This window comes from Lissotriton vulgaris, chromosome 5 (assembly GCF_964263255.1).
Source record: "Lissotriton vulgaris chromosome 5, aLisVul1.2, whole genome shotgun sequence".
Taxonomy (NCBI): domain Eukaryota; kingdom Metazoa; phylum Chordata; class Amphibia; order Caudata; family Salamandridae; genus Lissotriton; species Lissotriton vulgaris.
In genome coordinates this window covers 1,486,701,069-1,486,722,171 of record NC_141693.1, presented here as the reverse complement: position 1 = coordinate 1,486,722,171, position 21,103 = coordinate 1,486,701,069, and the positions used below count along the sequence as shown (strand labels likewise).

The following is a 21,103-nucleotide window of genomic DNA, read 5'->3' as shown; positions in this document are numbered from 1 at the left end:
TGTTGGAGATTAGAGCAATGCAAAGGGTCTAGTGAACTTTCACTGTGTGACAAGCAGGGGACTCCTGTTGGAGCAGCTTTTTGTTTATCTCTAGTATGCTTCTGCTTACCTAAGACAAATGCAACGTGTGAAAATTACCCCATGACCCATTTCATTTCTATTCTTCTGTTGCTTCTGGCTCTTTCCTGTGAGCAGTTACTGCGCAGTGGGAGTTCAGCTCACAACAATACTATGAGCTATCTTTTATAAAATTCAGGAAAGAGCCAGAGCAAGCAGCATGAAACTCTTGAGCAAACAAGTTAGTGCAACCACAGCCCACCCACTGTTGCTAGCTTGGCATGAGCAGCAAGGTGATTTTAAAAGAAAATACAAGAAGGTGTTCTATGTAACAATCAACCAAATGATAATGCAGTTAACAAATGGTAAACTTCACAAAAATGAAGGCAACAACTGAGGGTTTAAAAAGTTATAACAAATATACAAGTGTAATCAATGAAAATCAAAAGGAAACATTTAAATCAAAAATCAAATAAAACATGAAAAGAATGAAAAAATTGTCAAATGTTTCTTAGTCACTCACTGAAGTCACAGGGACATAGGCACCTTTTGTGGAATATTTGTGAGTATAAGAAGTTGGGGGGAGGGGGGGGGGGTTAATCTCAGTGAATTATTTTATACATAGAAAAAAATGTGTAGTCAGCGTAAAAATGACCAGTGGCTAGAGGGACCAGGCTGCAGACTGTAATCAAACACGGCTGCAAGCAAGTTGGGTATGTCTTCTGAACGTCCTCGAACAGTAAAAAAAAATCTAGTTCAGCACCAAAAGAGATAATGTGCTGAAAAAAACTGGTCAGAGAATGTACGCAGTTGCCTGTAGAGGCTGTTTTTCTGTTGGTGCTTCTACTGTGGGGACCTTGACATTTTTCTGTAGATCCAAACTCTCCAGTAGGATAAACTAACGGGGTCAGCAAGGTCACCTTGACCATGCAGGAAACTTTGGTCAACATGTGTAGCTTTGCTATAACAGAGGTGAATGCATCTAACAATCCACCCAACAAAACCTGCCTTTGAGATAGTGTTGTGAAGGTGTGGCTGTGCAAAAAAACAACTAAAGTTGTTTGGTGAGCTTAATGGACCAGGTATGGTGCACATCGTATATGATGGCCCTTTTGATGTTTAAAGAGTGTAGTACTTATTCCGCTAGCAACTGTGCTCAGGGAAAAAGGATGGTAAACCAATTGACTGATTAAAATTGAATGGCGAGACAACTTTTGGCAAACAATGAGGATATGTGTGTAGCAGGACTTGGTATTTGTGTACCTACATAATGGATTTGACACGGAAGGTCTACATTTCACTTACTATCCAGAGAGGTGATAGCCAAGAAAACTACCTTTCAGGAACTGTGGTGGCGAGGCTCAAAGGGGGCCCACATAAGCCTAATTTGGACAATATCAAGATCCAAGGAAGGGCCGGGGGGCAGCCTATAAGGGACTACTCGTTTACTCTTCAGACCTTCCATGAAAGACTTAATGAGAAGTTACACTGATGTTCTCTGTTTCGCAAGTATGCAGCTGTCGCTGTTAGGTGTACCTGTATGGAAGTGCATGCCAGGACCACCTTTAGAAGGTGTAGTAGGTATCAGACAATGTGTTGGACTATGACTGCTAAAGGGTGCATGTTAAAATTAGTATAGTGCATGCTGGGAGAAGGAACTTGCTGGCCCCTTAAAGGAGCAGTGCACATTATCAACGATGCACACTTTAACCTGACAGGTCTCTCTTCCTTCATTTTATTCTCTGTCATAGAGGAGTTTAAAGATATTCCTAGTGCTGTAGCACATTTCATTTAGTAGGCTCTACAATGTGATTTATGTATTGAATAATGAGTAAAAGCTGATCAGTTTATATTATGGAAGGGGCAACCACTCTTGGAATATTACTCTCTCTACATGCGGTTCAAAACGTATAGGATGCTACATTGTTGAAATGCGCGTTGGCAGGAATATTCTATGTTTATGACGTCAGTGAGGCTATCTACGATACAGACCTAAGTTTACAAGTAATGGTTTTGTTCCAGATAACTCTAGGCAAATGTGCATACCACCATCCGATCAGGTGTTATAGCCTCCGACTGGGGGAAGTAATCGTCATCCTTTCCCTGACAGGTGGTCAGAGGAACGTATGGAAGGTCACTGTTTGGTGGCAGAGGTGCCTCCTCCTTGAGCACCTCTGGCCTTGGAGCGGTCCTTGAGAGCCCTTGGAAGTACTGTTTCTGCTTGCACTACTACTGGCATTCTTTAAGGGACTGCCGTGACTACTATGGCTGCCCTGGAGTGTCAGCCCCAGATTTAAGTGCTAGGCACACTGGTCCATTGCAACACAGTTGTTCTCAAGTTCATGTTGGAGTACATCCATGGATTTGGCTGTGTCCGGTTTCATCTACTTGAGATCTGAATAGGTGGCGGATCTCAAAGGCAGGCATTTGAGACGTTGCTGAATCTCTGGTAAGCAGCCAACACTCTAAACCAAGCAGGACGACGCAGGAGGGTGCTTGCGGTGATCTCCCTGGAGGCTGGGTCTGCTGCGTTTAAGGTATACCGAATGCTGGCATTTGGGATGATCTTCCAATCCTGCACAATCACTTTTTGCCTCTTCCTGTGCTAATCAGGGTGATGTTGCAAGCATGCCAACAGGGCGGTTACATTGGATATTCTCCACTGTGTTACTGCACCCAACACTACTTCCTTTCCTGTGGTATGAATATATCTACTTTTAGTGGGCTGTGTATCCCCTGTGCCTTGCACAAGAGTCCTTACTGATCTGAAGGCTTTCTTCACCTGTGGCAGAACTACCCTGACTCTCACTGGGTCCTTAAAGTTCTCCTCTGAGCATCTGAGCAAGGTCTTTAACATGGATAAGAACTGGGTGCTCCAGTTTTAGAAAGAGTTTCTATGAGGAAATCCTCCTCCACTACATGAAGTGGAACATTGTGCCATGCTGCAGCTCTCACTACAATTGTGGGATATGCAGAGGCGGCATCAGACCAAAAAGTCTTTACAGGGTACAGCTTCAGAGAGGGGTTGTTGCTTCCATCCTGAAGTCCATGCGGGCATTGTCATTGGGACATAAATGGAGCCAGTGAGTTTGGAGAGTTGTCATATTCTGAATCGGAATAGATGCAGTGTGGGAGTGAAGGTTGTGGGGAGGAGGCAGTGCCTAATTTGAGTCCGTGACTGCAGGTGGGGCCCACTGGGGAACAGCACTTATTTTTCCTCAACAACTTTGACCAAATTCATGAGAGAAGAACACAGAAGCAAGAAAATAAAAGGAAAGGAAAGACAGAAAACCAGAAGTGAATCCTTCAATGTCCTCAGCATCCACTCCAGCCAGGGGGCTCAGTAGAGTCCTGTTGTTGCATTACTGCGTAGTGCACCAACCTTCTCCCCAGTCAGTGCTGGATGGCCTTTTTGCAATAAAAACCAATGCATGTCTAAGAGATGCTCTCTCCGTGGTTGATCAGTAGGTAGAGTTTGCAGAAACAGCACTGTTCAGACCACAGGAACTTACTATTGCAAGTTGGTCAAAATTTAAACGGATTCTTTTCAAATTCTTCACCCAAATGAGTCATTCTCATATGACCTGTCCACAGGCTTTTCAGAACAATGCCAAAGTGTTTGATGGTGGATAAATGTGCTGATGCAAATCCCGAGTTCCCCTGCCCTCTGTCGTCAAAGGTTTTCTTTGATGCACAGCTACAGCAAATTACTCGAAAGACATTGACACCCGATGGCGGAAAAGAAACCAGTCTGAAATAAAGTTTGTGTTCTTGTGCACTGAGGGTTTCTGGGCATTTAAAATGAGTCACCTTTAAACTGAAACCACATAATCAAAGACAAATATTTTGCAACATCCCGAGCCCAAAGGTAGATGGATGGAGTGTGCAAAACATGTTTACCTACAGAAGCGCTTGCTGCAAACATCTTATTTCCAAGTACCGGGGTCTGCTGATCCTTGTGGCTCAACAGGACACTGCTTCTTCAACATTGAATCATTTATAGATTCTCATACATTATTCACCAATATCAAACTAAAGAATCTTGTACGCATTACATACTTTAGTAGTTTTGCTTTTGCACTTCAATGGGAAATTACATGAAAACATAAACTGCTAGTAAATCAAGAGCTGTAAAACACTACCATTCATGGAGTCACTTTATATTCTGTCATTCAGTCATTTAATATGTTATGTAGGTCATACAATAGTTGACGTATAAGTCACTCAGGCGATGCTGAGGCTATCACCACAAGTTCGCCCAAAATCCTCACCTGCAGGTTTTGGAGCTGGCGTACTGCCAACATTCTTCTCATCTCGGGGCAGAGGATGGAAAAATGTGTATACGAGGTCACACTAAGGAAGAGAAAAGTATGCAGGTTACACTAGTTCAATTTTAGTAAATTCATATTATAGCCAATGCCCAGTTCTGATGCAATTCCTTAAGGTCTGACAACACCACACCTCGCCACCCAACCCCAAATCACCCATGCCTCACCCAGACCACCAGCATCTACCTTTGCCATGTTTTGCAGCTTAGCACTGTAAATTATCATTAAGTAATAAAAAGAACCAAGAAGGAGACAGAAACATGATCAAAAGTTGAGCTGTAAACAATATGAGAGGAAAGAAATGAGAGTGGAGAAAAGAAGAGCTAAAAGAACAGATTTGGAAAAATGCCAACAGAAATGGGATATAGGAAAAGAGAAAAAAGAAACGGGAGTATAATACAGGACAAAAAAATAGATAAATGGAGCAAAGTCGGAAACACTTGAAAGAAAAAGAATGAATGAAACTGAGAACGCAGTGCAAGAAATTTAGGAGATAAAACTTTTTTTTTGGTCAGCCTATGCTTATTACTAACTTAGGAGTAAGGTAAAAACCTTACTCTTTAAGGACATTTAATAATGTAGACCAAAACAGTGAAATTAAAAATATGTTCTAATGAAAACACATTCAGTGGGTCTATTGTAAAATGTTGATATTCTCACTCAATTATAAAACGGATCAGAAAAACAAAGGCATTAAGCAGTGATGGCTGCTAAATGAACCTTAAATCGAGACCAATTGGAGTCCTGATTGGGCAAGGTATAATAAATAAGGTAGGATGATGTTCTCCTGCACTATAATGTTGTCATGGTTCCTAGACCTCTTTCAAAATGTTCATGCAATCTGCTGTGAGACTGGGAGCCATGCTGCCAAATTCAACAAATGAATCATTTGGAGAGGTCTGGTTTGAGTGGCAGACATTTGCACTGGGCTATGGAAAATGGTCAGAGATCGGTGTACCACCACTGTCTCAGCCAATCCGGAGCAATTAGTATCATTGTGATAGGTGACCTGTATATTTTCTGCATTACTCACGGAATCAGCGGAATTGGTGGAGAGTCGTAGACAACTGTCTTGACCTTGTTTCGCCTAGTTTGTTTATATCAAACATTATAGTAGTGTTGTCTGTCTGAATCATGATGTCTTTTGATTTAAGAGATAAAAGAAAAGCCTTGAGAGCCAGGTGAACAGCTTTCAACTCTTGCAGATTTATATGCTAGGACTGTTCTTTTCAAGACCAAGGAACTCGAATGGCAAGATGTTTCGTATACGCGCGCCAATCTGTAAATGAGGCGTCTGTGATAATAGTTTGAACTGGTGTTGGTTTCTCAATGGGAACTCCTGATTGAAGAATGTGACGGTTGGCCCACCACGAGAGAGATTGGAGTACAATGACTGAAAGGAGAATTTGATCTTCCCAGAGACCTCTTCTGTGATCATCGATCTTCCAGGCACATCTGGAAAGGTCTTCTGTAAAGGCGTGCATTTGGCACGATGGACATGCAAGATGCCATTGATCCCAGAAGAGATGCTACTTGATGGACTGTTGTCTGGATACATTCTTTTTTGTTCTGTGTTTAGAGTTGCGCCCAGAAAAGTGAGACACTGCACGAATGTGGATATTGGCTTTTCTGCATTGACCTGAAGGCCTAGTAACACCAGGAGAGATGTTGTCATGGCGTAGTTTTGTTTGGCTTTTGTCTAAAGAACCGACTCTTATTAGCCAGTCATCCAGGTATGGATATATAAAAATACTTTTCTCCTTAGTTGTACCAAGTGAAACAAGCTTCATTGGACCAATGTAGACATAAAAGCACATAAAAACAGCAATACAAATATGAATACATAATTTCATTTAAAAAGACCATAGAAAGTAATTAAAAAAGCTTGTTTGGCGAAAAACAATTATGTACATCATTAAAAATACCAAGAATTCCATTATTCACTGGAGCGATCACTGACCTCTAGGCCAATATAAACACCATAAAAACTCAATTCGGAGACCGGCCTCAGTATTACATCGTACAACAATACATTTTTAACACCTAAAGTCACTATGCACTAAGCACTGGGGGAAAGGATCCGCACATCAGCTGTTAGATTACAAATTCTACAAAATATTAGCATAATCAAGCCAGATGAAATGTAATTAATAATTGATTTTGCCCAGATTATCCATATCCACCCAAGATATCTAGCAACTGCTATAGAAATAGAAGAGGCAGTGTTAGTACATAGAATTCTTTCTGCTACTAAGCTGCTTCTTGTCCCCACTGCCATACACTTGGAGAAGGTACGAGGAGTTGACTTCAGGCCAAAAAGGGAGTACTGTGTACTAGTAATGGGTGTGATCTTACCACAAACCACATGAATTGCCTGTGGTGAGGGATGATTGGGATGAGGAAGTACACATCTTGCAGGTCTACAGTACAAAGCCTATTGTACTTCCTTATGTGTGGGAAGATTTTGTACAAAGCTAGCATTCTGAATTTTTCAATTTTCATGAATTATTTGAGAAACCCGAGGTCCAGAATTGGCTAAAATTAGTTGGATTGATTTTTCTTTTGGAAAATAAAGTTATCTCGAATAAACCCCTTGATTTTTCTGATGTTGCAGAATGTTCTCTAGGCTTTCTTTTGTAGTAACAGGGATGTTTCTTTTTTGATGTTGTCCAAATGTGCTGAAGTGATCTGTTGTGGAGGCAATGGTGGAGTAACGGAAAAGCAAAGAGCGTAGCTACTTCGAATGATATTTATCACCCATTTGTCTGTTGTGATCTTTTTCCACTCATCTGGGAAAAATTTCACCGCTCCCCTCACAGCAGGGGGAAACCGTGGAGGGGGTGAGTACCTCTCATTGCTTGGATTGAGAGTTTTTGCCCTTGGTCTTGAAAGGCCTTATGCTGAGAGGCTCTTCTTATTTAAAATCTGTTCTAGAATGGCCTCTGAGATTGCCTTCGTTGCTGCTGGTACTGATAAGGCCATCTAGGGGTATTAACCCTATGATAGTAGCCTTGTTTGTCTCTAGGTTTGAATTGTTTAAAGACCCTCTTTTGCTCTTCTAAACCAACAGCTTTTAGTGTCTCAGCTTCGTTTTTCATGCATACCATCTCCTCTTCTGTGTGTTGGCCGAGGAGAGATGACCCTGAAAATGACAAATTAGTGCATGGTTTGAAGGACGAAAGTCTTAACCTGATGCATCATATGCCATGTGACAGACAGTGGCTGACAGTTCTGCAGAAGTACTGATGGCCTGATTAGAGATAAGAGAGCCCTCTTTAACCATCTCCGGTAGTCTTGCTATCGATGGGATGGTAGATCATCCATGAAGGATTTCATGCCTTACCAGATTTCGCAATGGTATCTTCCAAACAGAGTCTCTGAATTCTGTGGGAGCTGTGCCACACATTCTCTTTCCTAGATCATCAGTTATTTTGCTTTCTTGTTCTGGAGGAACTGCAGTTTGCGTAGCGGAGTCATGCCTTCTTCTCACCACAGTTACAATTATTGAATTCAGTTTTGGATTGGATTTGAGAAACTCCGGATCTTGTTGCGGAAGCTTATATTTTTTAGGTGGTCTCTTTGGCTGGATTTAGGAATTTCTACAGTACGATTTCCATAAGACCAGGAAGCAGCAGGAGAAGAGGTCTAGATGGAGCACTGGGCTGTAGACTCTAGTATTACTGACACCAAATGTTGAGGAGCAGCAACTTGAATATTACATTTTGTGGCTCTCCTACGAGAGCATTCAATAATGCAAGAATGTCATCCACAGATGAAATTCTAGATGGTGACTGGGCAGGAGAAGTGGGCGTATAGGAAGTAGAAGTAGTATCCGGTAATGTTGATCTTGTAGATTGTGTCATGGTTGTAGGTGATACTGGTTTTGGAGGAGGCGTTTTAAATTGGTGATGGAGCCTTCCATTTACAAATTGGTGACATAGAGGTCGTCCTATTACACTGCCGTACAGGCGAAAGATTTAAGGGTTGTGAGTGCACCTGAAGAGGATCTTCTGATGGTATAACAGGATGGATTGGTGTAAGATTCGTGACCTGATTGGGAGATGGAGGGTCAAAACACTTAGACGACCCAGGCCAATGTGATGAAGATGATGAAATCTCCATGTGAACATCTCTCAACGTCGAAAATTATGCCATCAACATCATACCATAGGCATGACTGGATTCTTCGGTGGTGAAATATGCCTCTTTTATGCCAAGTGTTTATCTGAGTTTGGTGTCTACATTAATTGCAGCAACTTTGGTGTAGAATGATGCGATTTCGACGTTGAACATATTGACTTTGATGCAGAGCGGTGGGACCTCGATGCTGAGTGGTGTGACGTCGATGTTGGAGTCTGGTCGACGTGGACCCCTCCTTTGAAGACGAGCAGGATGGTGCCATACCTTTCAACAGCGACATCGATTTCCTTGCCGTCAAATCATGACATCAATGAGAACGATGATGGTGTCAATGTCATTAAAGAGACCTCTTGGAATCAGATTTCCTTTTGTGGGAGTTTGTACCAGATTTTTTCCTCTGTGGCGAGTGGTGGGAGGAACAACTCTCCTAGCTCTCTCTCTTCTCCTTGTCTGCCTTCATGTCTTCTATCGATCCCCCCAGTCTTATGCCTTCTCTATCTAATAGAGTTATTTTTGACATTTTCTTACAAATGTCACAGCTCTTAGTGAGGTGTGGGGGAGACAAACACACCACACATAGCTTGTGTGAGTAAGAAGAAGCTTTCTTCCTGCCACAGGATGGACACAATAAAAAGAGCAGGCATTTTGACAAAAAAAAACTCTCTTCAGCGAGTCTGAATGCTCAGAAAATATTATTGGACAAAAAAGTGCAAAATATGTTAAGTAAAACGGTATTTGAGGCACTGAGAAATGTCTTCTTAGAAAAAAGGTGGGAAAAATAATCACTTGAGGTGTTCTGAGATTCTGCCTGAAGGAGTTGGAAAAAAGAACTAACTTACAGGCCAACTGCCACTATAGTACATAGTGGGGTAGAGGTCATATTTTTCAGGCTTCAAGTGTAAGCCTAACAGGCTGTTTGTCCCCATCATGCAGTTTCTCTCAAGGGCAGCCATTTTCCGTGGCAAGGTGTTGCAAATATTAAAAGGGACTTCCTTCAAGTAGATATGTGTGATGCTACTCTTCTAACAGCAATGTACAAAATACATCTGACAGTACACACTGAAAAGGATATCGAAAATGACTTCCACTGATGAACACTATGAAGATATTTTCCTGAATTCTAAATGTATGTTGAAGGTGGTGTTCTGGGGTACACACAGACAGCATGGAATTCAGCCAAATGATGTGCTTTGGTTCCAAATTACCCATTTGCTCCAAAATGTGTACAATATAATTTCCTGTACAAAGGCAGCTTGCCTGATCCATTTTGTGGATCTAGTTGCAGTAGGTTTGAGTAGTCTCCACTCAAACTTTCACATATCCTGGTAGTTAAGTATAAGGTCAACAGGAGGTAGTAGGCACCAGGCTAAATCGCAAAGGATCCCAGTACCTCCGCAGTCCTAGAGCTCCCAAGGACGATAAAAAAATTCAAATGCCTTAAATAAAAAGTCTAGGATCAATTCAGCAACGTCCAAGTAGGACTAGGTCAAAGACTAATTCTTTAAAAAGTCTTCCTTTCCTAGTTCAAAAAAGCACACAGAACTGTTAAGATCCGTCTAGGACCAAGGTTTTTCCCAAGATTCATGGACGTACTGCTGTATGAATCCCTTAGTCTGCCTTGATCAGCATGGTGCTGGCAATCTAATCAATTGTGCTCTATTGTTCTCCTCGGCTGCAGTTATACATGGGAGAAGCCCTGGGAAGCAATAGATTATCTGGGTGTGGTGCTATTCACAAGAATAGTGGACAGACAATAAATGTTATGTACATGTGTATGGGTGGGCGCCTACCTGTATATGTTATGGTAGTCAATGTATGCATGCCTGGGAGATTAAGTATACACCTGTTACATGGTGTTAGGCCGGTCTAGATTACTGAGGGTAGATTAAAGACGTGTGTTGGTGTTTGAAGTTTGAACTTGGATGTATGCATTTACAAGAAAGGCAAGATAGTCTTTGCATTTTACAAGAGCATTTGCCACTGCTGAGCTGCACATTGATCTTTGGACAGCCATTCTGAGTTGTAGCATTTTATGTACTCTCATGGTCTCTGAACCCGTTACCCTATTTGAAACACAATCAGAACAATAGTCACCTAGGATCTCACTATCTACAGGAGCAAGGGCGTGGCGATGAAATGGGTGAGGCCACTTTAGAGTGTGGAAAAGGGTCACACAAGTTCAGAGCAGTGGGAATGAGATAGGAAATGGCTGGTGCTCACACTTGATGCAAGGCCTTTTCACAAACTTCTGTCTGTAGTAGTGATTTCAGGAATTTCACAGTGTTTTCAAAAATGTCAATGAGACATGAAACTACAGTGATGGGAAGAATACCTGCACAGGAATGGGGTGGCAATCCATGCAGCACACACTGTCACTGACATTTTTCAAGAAAGGAAGCGACCTCAAAATCGCAATGCATCGTGCATCAGAACTGAAAGGTTGTGGCCATAGAGCCTTTAAAATCATTTTACTGGTTGGCAAGATTCCAACAGGCTACATCCACTGAAATTTACCTATATGGAAATGGAGGGCAATGTTTTGAAAAAAAAGGCGATGACCGCCGTTCAAAATGATCCATCTGTAAAAGCCTCCTATATTCACATCTGACGTTTGTCTACTATAACGAACCAACCAAGTCCAGATTTTTATCTCGCCTATGCCATACCCTTTCCAAGTTTTGTCTTTTTCTTGTACTATTTTAACGGGTCAATTCGCCATTTTAAATATTCATCCAGTGAAGTCAAGTATAGTGGTATACAAACAAAAAGGTTTTCTGGGATCAGAAGTTGCAGAGCCACCTCTTGGAGACAACAAATATTGACAATGGATTTTAATCAACACGAATAAAAAAACCTGTTATTAAAAAATAATAACAGTCCCCAAAAGGGTAAAAGCTTAGGACAGAATGCTTAGGCTGTTTTGATGGCTGTTTGAGAACCCAATCTCACAGGGTTGTTCTTTCGACATGTCACACCATGTGCCAAAACCTGGGCACTTAATATCAAATAAGATTTATTGATTCCAAAAAAGAGAACCATTAGATAATATTTAAGAACAAGATGGTGACTGCAGTACAAAGAAAGACCAATAAAAATGTATAGTTGCTCTTTCATTTCAGAATGTCAAAAAGTGTAATCTTTTCCTGACTGTCGGTAGTCATCAACAAAAAAAATAAAAGGGACCTGTCGGCTCTGCATCGAAAAAACTTACTGTACATTAAGATAATTCAGACTACCCCTCATTTCCCGATAAATTTACCTAATGCAAGAGTGGTAAAATTGCTCAATCTCAAGGTGGTCTCCACTTTCGCCTATTGCTTTTGGGAGATTTCAAAATTCAATATTTTCAAGGGTGTTTCACACGTTTGTCTTTGGAGAGGGTGTGTCAAATGAGTTTCCCCAATTTCCTCTCTTAAAATGGTTCCTCGAGAGCGCCTCTGTCCCACCCGATTGACGCCTTTGTGCCTAGGAACACAGGCTTTACATAATCACAAAAACTTCTTGAATGGTCTAAATAAGTACTGTGAATTATTGGCACTAATTCTCCAGAGATTAGCATGTAATCCACGTTGAGAAATAGGCTTGAGACATAATTAATTTAGCTCCTGAGAGTATTCCATTAATGCAAAAGAGGTTGCATCCCAGAAAAGTGAGCGATTCACAATCACAAATCACTCTATTGTCACAACCTTTGCTGAGAGACTAGATTTCATCATAATTGAATTTCCAGAAACAACAATAAAAATCATATTTCTAAAAAGCAAAACTGAAATACTTCTTGCTTATTTGAGCAATACTGGCCACCATCTGTACCCACAGTCAATATGTCTTGCTCATGAACATGAAAGACCTACTCAACAACTGGTGATGTTAAACATGCCCTTCATCAGCAAAACATTGGAAAGGTAGATCATTAGACAACTATAACAACTTAGAAACCGAAAGAATCCTAAACAAGTGAATCAGGTTTTGCACAATGGAGAGGAACCTAAACCAGCCAGACTGACATAAGACTAGACTTGCTTACAGAGTTAGAAGATTACAGTAACACTGCCCACATCCCTGTAGATCAGCCAGCAGTGTGCAGCACAAGAGAATGTACCACTTTGTTACAGATATTAAACATTCAAAGTGGAATTACAGGCAACTCATAACATACATAGATAATATTGATCGGGTTTTTATCAGAAGACTTACTAGACCATTTCAAGATAGAATATACGTGCAGTCCCCCCTTAACCTAGCACGGTGGACAGAATCAACATGACACCTCAACAAATAAATTATCCACTCTCTATATTACCTCTCTTGTTTCTCCACGATTGGTTTTCTAAAAAAAAAACGTAACTACATGAATTGCTGTTGAACAACAAGCACCCAAATTTTGGTTTAAAAATGCAAAACCCCAAAAATAATGGGGCACTGACTTCTGGGTCCCCTATGACGCCTTCAAACTCAGACTAAAGTCTTATTAGCACATGAACTCAAAAGTCCCCCTTACCCAGTGATCCAAATGGAAACCATCTTAGCTCCTCTAATGTATGAATTTCACCAAGTGTTTTTCCCTTATCTTTACACGTTTAGGATCCTGACTGTGAAGCTTACTTTAAGAACTTAACATATGTAAATTCCAATTAATCCACTCGGGATGATCTGTGCTCACATAAAGGGTGTCAAAGACGGATACCATTTTTTATCAGATCATACCTCTGGATGTACAACCTCAGGCGCATCCCTGCAAAGCAGTGTGTGGGGAATGCATCAAACTGACCAGAACCCACTTCCATTTCTTACTGCATCCTCCCAAGTTCTGCAAACCCTCTACTCAAACCCCTCCATCATCTCGGAGTAAGCTTACCTCGGCCACCTCTGGGGCTGCATGGATCAGATGCCAGACATAACCATTAAGCTCCTCTTTTCTCCGCTCTGCCACTGCTTCTCCTCGCGATCGGCCAATAACAAACCTACTGGGAAAGCTGGACAAAAAAAATACAGGAAATGGAAGAAAATGAAAAAGCTGAAGACACTGCTGGAACACTGCAAACGTTTCTCTTCTGTTCAACCCCCCCCCCCCCCCCCCCCCACACACACACACAACTATGTTGCTTCTTAGGCCTTTGGACCTCTGTACTCCTATTTTTACTTAACCGGAGTCTCTGGCTTCCTGTTCTCATGAACTATCCCCTTGTTCTGGTATACTCTTTCTGTCCTGCCCAACAGCCCGCTTGACCTTGCCTGCCCTTTTTGTCAACCCCCATCCTCCTCACTTGCCCCATCATCTTTCCCCTCCTCTTCTACAGCTCTCTATTGAGACCCAAGCATGTCCTCATTCTCATTGCAAAGCATCCTGTGATTTTAAGCTCTGTTCTTTCATTGCAGAATGCAGTTTTTCAATACTGGACTGGCTAAAGACCCACAACCTTGGCTGAAAAATTCCCCAACATTTGGCTGGGATCCTAAAAGACTATATTTAGTAGTTAAAACTACAGTTGCCTTTACAGGATTAGGACCACAAATATTGCCAAACCAAGCATACCACCAAAGATTTATTTTCATTACTGGATGATCAAACACTGCTATTACATAGTCAATTATTTCTTTCAACTGTGAAAGTGCTGTCGCACTGTTTGAGAGGAATGAAGGTTTGTTTTTTCATTATTTGTGGTTCTATTTTTGACTAATAATTTAATTTTCCCTCACTTAAGAGAAAAATGCCTGTCTTGAGGCTCAGCCTGCTGTATTCATTTTATTCATAACATTGTTTATTGGTTGTTACGTTTTAGCTTCTTTATATTAAAGTTTCAGGTCTGGGTTTTGTCAGGGTAGATGTTAATCATACCCACTTACCACAATATACACAGAGTCCACGTTGTGTCTGCTCCTTTCAATAATTGTCTTTCTTTTATCAGCAATTTTCAGCCACTGGTCAATTAAGTTTAGGCTCAGTGTTCTAGAGCAGGGGTTCCCAACCCTTTGGACTTGTGTACCCTCACTTAATCACTGCTGGAATCCAGAGACCCCCACTGAGTCATTACTGGAAGCTGGGGAACACCAGACTAAGGGCCAGATTTACGACTCATTTTTGCATGCGCAAACGGGTTTACCAACCCGTTTGCACATGCAAAAACATCATGGGCCATGTACAAAGCCTATTTAGTGAGTCACAATTTATTTGTGACTCGCCAAATAGGTTTTGCAACTCGCTATTTGAAAGAGGTGTTCCCTTCCAAATAGCGAGTCTCAAAACCATGTACTAATGTTTCACAACCGCAATTTCGGTCGAGAAACACTCGCAATGACCACCTACTTAAAGTAACAAACTGGCTACATTTAAAAAAAAAAAGCTGCATTATTTCAAAGCAGTCCCAGACATGGTGATCTGCTGAGCCCAGCAGGCCACCATCCCTGGGAGAGCCTGTCATTCCCATGGGCTGGCAAACAGCGAGAGGATCATTAATATTATCATTAATATTATTGAGCCTCGCAATTTTCAATTAGGAATCGCAAACAGTGTTAAGCACACTGTTGTACATTTTATTTTGCACCTCGCAATGTGTGGCAAATTGCGAGATGCAAAATAAAATGGTCGTACATCTGGCCCAAAGCATTTTAGATGATCTGAACCACAAAACTATACACCAAAAATACAGAAATAAGAATTCATCAAACAAATATACGAATGATTAAATTTTCTAAGCAGCCACAGACCCCCTACGCAATCTTAATGGGCCCCCAGTGGTTACTAAACCACAGGTTAAGATCCATGGGTTTAAAGGAAACGGGGGGAAAAAGAATAAGGCAATGTACACACATAGGCTATGGCTACACATATATAAAAATGAAACTGACACTGCACCATTAAGGGCTTACATTATACATTTATTTATTTATAGCATTTATAAAGCGAAACTGTCATCATACAGGTATCCTGCGGTTAATAACTTCCATCTGGATAGAGCAGCTGCAAGTGTAAGCACATGGAGACCACACGGTCACAGGGGAAGGGGCCAGGTCTTCAAGACTTTCCTGATGTGCAATAGTTCAGTTGACGATCTAAGAGTGAATGGCAACTAGTTCCAAAGCTGGGCTGCCTTACCTGTACAGGCTCATCCACCTTGTCTAGTCTAACGGAATCTGGTTACACAGAGGAAGTTTGCGGATGCTGAACTGAGACATCTCCCAGGGGTCTATCTCTTTAATCTCGGTTGCAGGGGCACAGGACCCATGCTCTGGAGGGCCTTCAAACCCATACACATAGGTTATCCTCCGTTTTAGAGGAAGTCAATGAAGTCCTTCATCGTGTTGCATACGAAAGGTTTTCGTGGTCTGTTTAATGCCAACTTGCCGGCTGACACTTGGATTCTATAAAGTCCATTAATTAGATAGTCCGTTAATTAATTAGATAGTCCGGTGCTCCAAGTAGCAAAGCGTTGGTTACAGTAATCTAGCCATCTTAGAATTACGCCGCACACAATTTCAGATTTTGCTTGGGCTGGCAGTAGTGGCAAAAGCTTTGTGATGTCACAGAGAAGAACAAAGCAGGCATCAGCCACTTTGTTAGTAAGGTTCTCCAGGTTCCGTTTGGTATCAAAAGTAACCCCAAGATTATGGACCATGTCAGAGAGTTGTAGCGCTTCACCGATCGGAAGAGGCCAGAAGTTAGAGGTTAGTGTCATGGGGACTTTGCTCACTGAACAACAGAGAAATTCACTCTTATGCCCATTAACTGTAGGGGAATTTGTGTTCAGCTTGCTAACATTGTCTGTCACGCAGTTCTGGAAGGCATCCTTGACATCCTGCTCGTTAATATTGATTGACAAATTCAGCTGAGTGTCGTCAGCGTAGTTAACCAGCATAATATTGTGGGTATTAGAGTAATCAGTGTCCTCATATAAACATTAAAAAGGATAGGGCTGAGCGCATAACCTGCGGAACTCCATGTTGGATGGTTTTAAAATGAGTGGTAAGGGGGCAGGGCAACCATAAGGTAGGAGCTTATCCACTTCAGTATGGTTCCACTAGCTCCAATAGAAGCTAATGCTGCCAGCTCACCCTTCTCCCAAAATGTATAGTGGTTCAGACCTCATGCTTATCCAAAACAAGTCATTTCCTTCTACCCAGCAAACAGAGAACCAAAATAGATGGAGCATATTGCAAAGAAAGTGTTCTCAGCAGGAAACATAGCACTAAACTCCAAGTTACTTGCTGATTCAGTAGCCAGTGCTATGGCTTTATCAATATCCCTTCATCATAATGCTTGGCTCGGGTATTTGCGATTTTTGCAGGGCGTCCAAGCAACTCCAACGGAACTTACATTTGATGGTTCCTGCCTTTTTGAAGTAAAGTCTGACTCTGCCCTTGAACAGTTTAAGGACAGCAAAACAATAGCTAGATCCTCGCGTTTTCAATTTCAATTAACAGACTTCTTGTCTGGTAGAACTCTGGTCGAAGGATTAGTAGAGTGGACTTTCTTTGCAGCCAAGACCACCACAGAATCAGGAGAAGGGTCTAAATGCAGAAATAACGGGTCCTGTTCAGGAGGTCTGTACTTTTTTTGCCAACTAGAGGGTGTTGCTTTTGCTGAAGCCGATGTAGGGAAAGGTTTCACAGCTGGTTCGAATAAGTCTGAAACTAGCAGTAGGAGTGGTCTTGATGAAAAACTTTGGCAAAGAGTTTTAAAAAATCACCAATGTCATTGTTCAGGTAACATGTAATGGAATGTTTTGTTTTGTAGCTCCTCGTATGAGAACTTCTTGAGCTGTATTAATGTTATCAATTGGTGAGGCTCTTTTTAAAGGAGAGTCCGTCAAAAACCTCCTTGTATCTGAGGACATCACTGTGGAATAGAAATACATCTTGGATCTGAACCTGTATCTGCACCTAGATGAATGCTTTGAAAAAGAGGCTTGTCTAAAGTGATGTAAAGTGATGTCTTGCAGTCGCTCTAGATTTGCAACAAGATCTGGAAGAGAGTTGGATTTCCGTGGTGTTACTGGTGTGCTTGCTGGACAGTGAGCCCCCTCGCAGTCCGAGGAAGGGTCAGAGATGAGTGACGCGCAGTAGTAGTTGGAGGATCTGGTGGCTGAGATGGAGATGGTTGTGGAGAATCTGGAATGACTACTGGCGATGATGGTGGATACACTTGTGAATCTGAAGTTGTCGGTAGTCTTCTCACCTTCATATTTTGGAAAATGTAGATTCCGCATGTCTTGACATGGAATGCCTTCTATGTCAAAACATCATTGGTTTCCCCCAATGTCGACCTTCTGTGCCTCAAAGTTGAATTGCATCTACTCTTGAAGTCTATACAGTCCTTGACGGTGAGCATGTTCCCACTGTATCTCGCCTCAAAATCATACTTTTCTACGACAAATGGGAACAGGGTCTTTTTTCAGGGCTTCTCTTTTTGGGTCTCCCTCACAAATTCCTCAGAGGGTAGAGGCAGAGCCCTGATACCGGACTGACCCTCTCCTTGTTCATGTGACGTTCCACCTTCAGATAGCGCCTCTTCCGGTCTTTGCAGTTTCCTGTCTACCAAAAAGGCAAATCTTCTCCCTGACCTTCTGGTATGCCAAAAAAAGGTCCTGTAGAGTAGACATTTGTCTGGAATGTGACTGTCAGAAAGGAAGAGCTTACGCAGACCATGGGGATTGGATTTTGCCTTTTTTTCTTCCACATGCAAGACATTTGGCAAATAAAGCTGACATTTTATTTGCCCGAAAAACAAATTTTACGGTCAGAAAATAACAAAGAAATTCTCTATGCATCTAAAGGCATTGTGTGAAGCTGGTTGAATTCCAATCGGCAAAGATTTTTTGTGGAATAATTCACCAACGCCATTTTTCAAGGAGCTTGTAATGGATGGTTTAGTTTTGTAGCTCCTCATATGAAAACACCTTGAGCAGTATTAATGTTATCAATTGGTGAGGTTCTTTTTGAAGGAGAGTCTGTCAAAGCTCAGTGCTTAAGAACCTATCACCAGGAGCTAGAAAAAAGATCTGAGTTAACTGCCATCTATTGGGCATAGTGGGATACTGGATGGCTAGGAGTCCTTAAAAGTGCAGGGTCAGTTTTCATACACGCATGGCTGCTGCCTGTGTGTCAACATTACACTGTGCCTTTTTTCACTATTTCTTTTTTAAAGGTTTGTGATTGAAAATTATGAGGAAAACATATGTATTTTCTAGTAATCTTCCCTAGGTATTATTATTAATTTGGCCTTAAAGTAAATTGAAGACATTGGCCACTATAGTCTATGTTATAGGCTGCAATACACTTTTAAAAGACAGAATGTTAAAACTTCTCCTTCCTGAAGCAAGGTGAAGATCTATACTTAGGAAAATGTATTTTAAAGCAGTGCTCCTGGATCCCAAATGTGGGCAGGACTATTCGCTGCTTATGATCCTCAGTGGATATCACCTGAAAAACCTGTGGTTAGAGTATCTTCCAGAAAGAGTGTTTATTAAGGTATGTAACTTGTTCTTCTAGTGGATACTTTTAACTGCAGATTTCTAACCTTTTAAGCAGATTCCAAAGCAGGGCCCGCCAGGGTGGTGGGTCTGAGAAGGGGACTAATGACCAGGAGTTCCTATAGGACTGAGCAGGCAGAAGGACCCTCCCTGGAGTCCTGAGGGTTGATGCAGTGGTGTGCGTGGTGAATGTGTGGATGTACTCACATATAGAAGCTTGGCAGATGTTGAACACTGGAACCCCGCCATAGAAAAATCTGCAGGGGCAGCTTTGGCTTGGGTGGAATGAGCCCAAAGACCTTCAGGAGGCTCCTTCTTGGCCAAGGAATATGCCTGGATACAAAACAATATCCATCTAGAGACAGACCATTTTTGGACAGCTACGTAACAAGACATCAAGGAGATCTAGCTGAACCATGCTTGGATCAGGAACCACCAGCTCAGAAGATGTTGTCTCGGAACAAGCTGCAACAAGCAGGGCCTTCGGCAAAGGAGTGGAGGCGCTGCCTAAGTCTTACTGGGATCACCTATGGAAGGCTCTGCCATTGTAATCTGACTGGGGCCCAGAGTTTGTCCACAAAAGCTGCAGCACTCCCTGCCTGGAGGCTTCTACTTGCTGTGAAGTCGAAGAGGTCTAGGAAATTCGTAGAGATCAACTCTAACTGGAGAACACGATGGGAGTCTGACAACTGGTGTGGAGCTGGACCTTTTGAGTACTGATGAGTGAGCTCTCCTTGAAGCAACGAGAAAAGAATTCAACATCTTGGACTTGCCTAAAGATCGAGACCTGAACCTTGCCTTGGAACAGGAACGGGCCTGAGATTCGGAGCACTACCAGCCTTGATTCTTGTTGATGGCGACATACAGCTTCGCCTCCTCAACACCGACTACTTTTGGGTGCACTTTGGTGAATTTGCCGCATGACTCAGAATCTTGTCAGGATCCGAGACACCAAAGGCAGACGTCGCGTGCAGCTGTAACCAACATCTGTTTCCTGCAGATGTAGCAGGGCTTGAAATCTAGTCTTTGGAGTTGACATACCCTAAAACACTGTCAAGCAAAACATGTTGAAGGTTGGTGAACAACCCACAAAGTTCTGGACAGAGGCTCGGGTTCGGTATCAAAGGGAGTGGAAAACAAGGAACTGAATTCTCATGTCTGCATAGGCTCCATGCCATTACTTTTGGAGGCAGGTCAAGGATGGGAGCAATGGCTGTAAATTTTTTAGATCTAGTTTAGAGCCTAGGGAGGGATTTCAAAAGTTGAGCACTCTGTGGTTAGAAGCATCCATCAGAAAGGGCCTTGTAGGCACAGCATTACTTGCAGCGGATGGCCATCTGGTTGGTTGCATATATTTTGTTACCTGAACATACTTCTAACCTTGCAAAAGTTTGAAATATTGTATTGCAGAGATGAAATTAGAGGATGCGGAAGAAGAAAGTGAGAGAGAGGCTTCACTTTATTAATCCTCAGATGAAAATGAAGCAGGAGCCAATAAAGACAAAGATGGTTCTGTTTTGTTCACACCATGTAAAATAATTGAAATAAAGGAGCTCTAAAGGTAGTGAATCTCTGACAAGCAAAATAAACTATGAAAAGTTACAACTTCCATGGGCACTTCCTTAAAATTAAAACTTATGAGCCATTAGTCATTCACAGAAGAATAAAGGCAGTTTGAAAAAACCTCCAAAACTTATCAATCCCTCAGATTTTCTTGAAATCCGTGGATAGAGGGACTGCTGAAACATCCATGCCTTAAAAGACAGCTTTGATAAAGTGTTGTAAAGTGCCATCTAAAAATACAAAACTCCTTTGAAAACAGGAGTACATTCTCCACCTAAATTCCTCTTCCGTTAAAATTGCATTCAGCATTATTGATGTAATTGCAAATAAATAAAGCATTTGGAGTTTATCTCAGGGTGCCAGGAAATTATTCACCAAATATGCATTTATGGAATGATGTGATTGCAGAAGGGCGACAGGGTGACAGAAACCCTCTTTTGTCCAAGATAATCTTCAGTTTTAGTCCAGCCAGAGCATCCTAAAATACAACTTTTGAAGACAGATCAAGGTTGCTTTAGACTTCCCCTGTGGCTCTAAAAATAATAA

General features: G+C 41.8%; 1 protein-coding gene across 1 annotated transcript in view; it reads right to left on the bottom strand.

Moving 5' to 3' along the window:
- The window catches only part of PIK3C2B (phosphatidylinositol-4-phosphate 3-kinase catalytic subunit type 2 beta), a 397,956-nt gene that overhangs the window by 8,075 nt on the left and 368,778 nt on the right, over positions 1-21,103 (bottom strand). Inside the window, exons 29-30 of the mRNA XM_086923460.1 lie at positions 13,384-13,501; positions 4,329-4,410 (exon numbers count right to left, since the gene is read on the bottom strand). Coding sequence (XP_086779586.1) covers positions 4,329-4,410; positions 13,384-13,501 — 200 coding nt within the window. The remainder of the gene's footprint in view (positions 1-4,328; positions 4,411-13,383; positions 13,502-21,103) is intronic.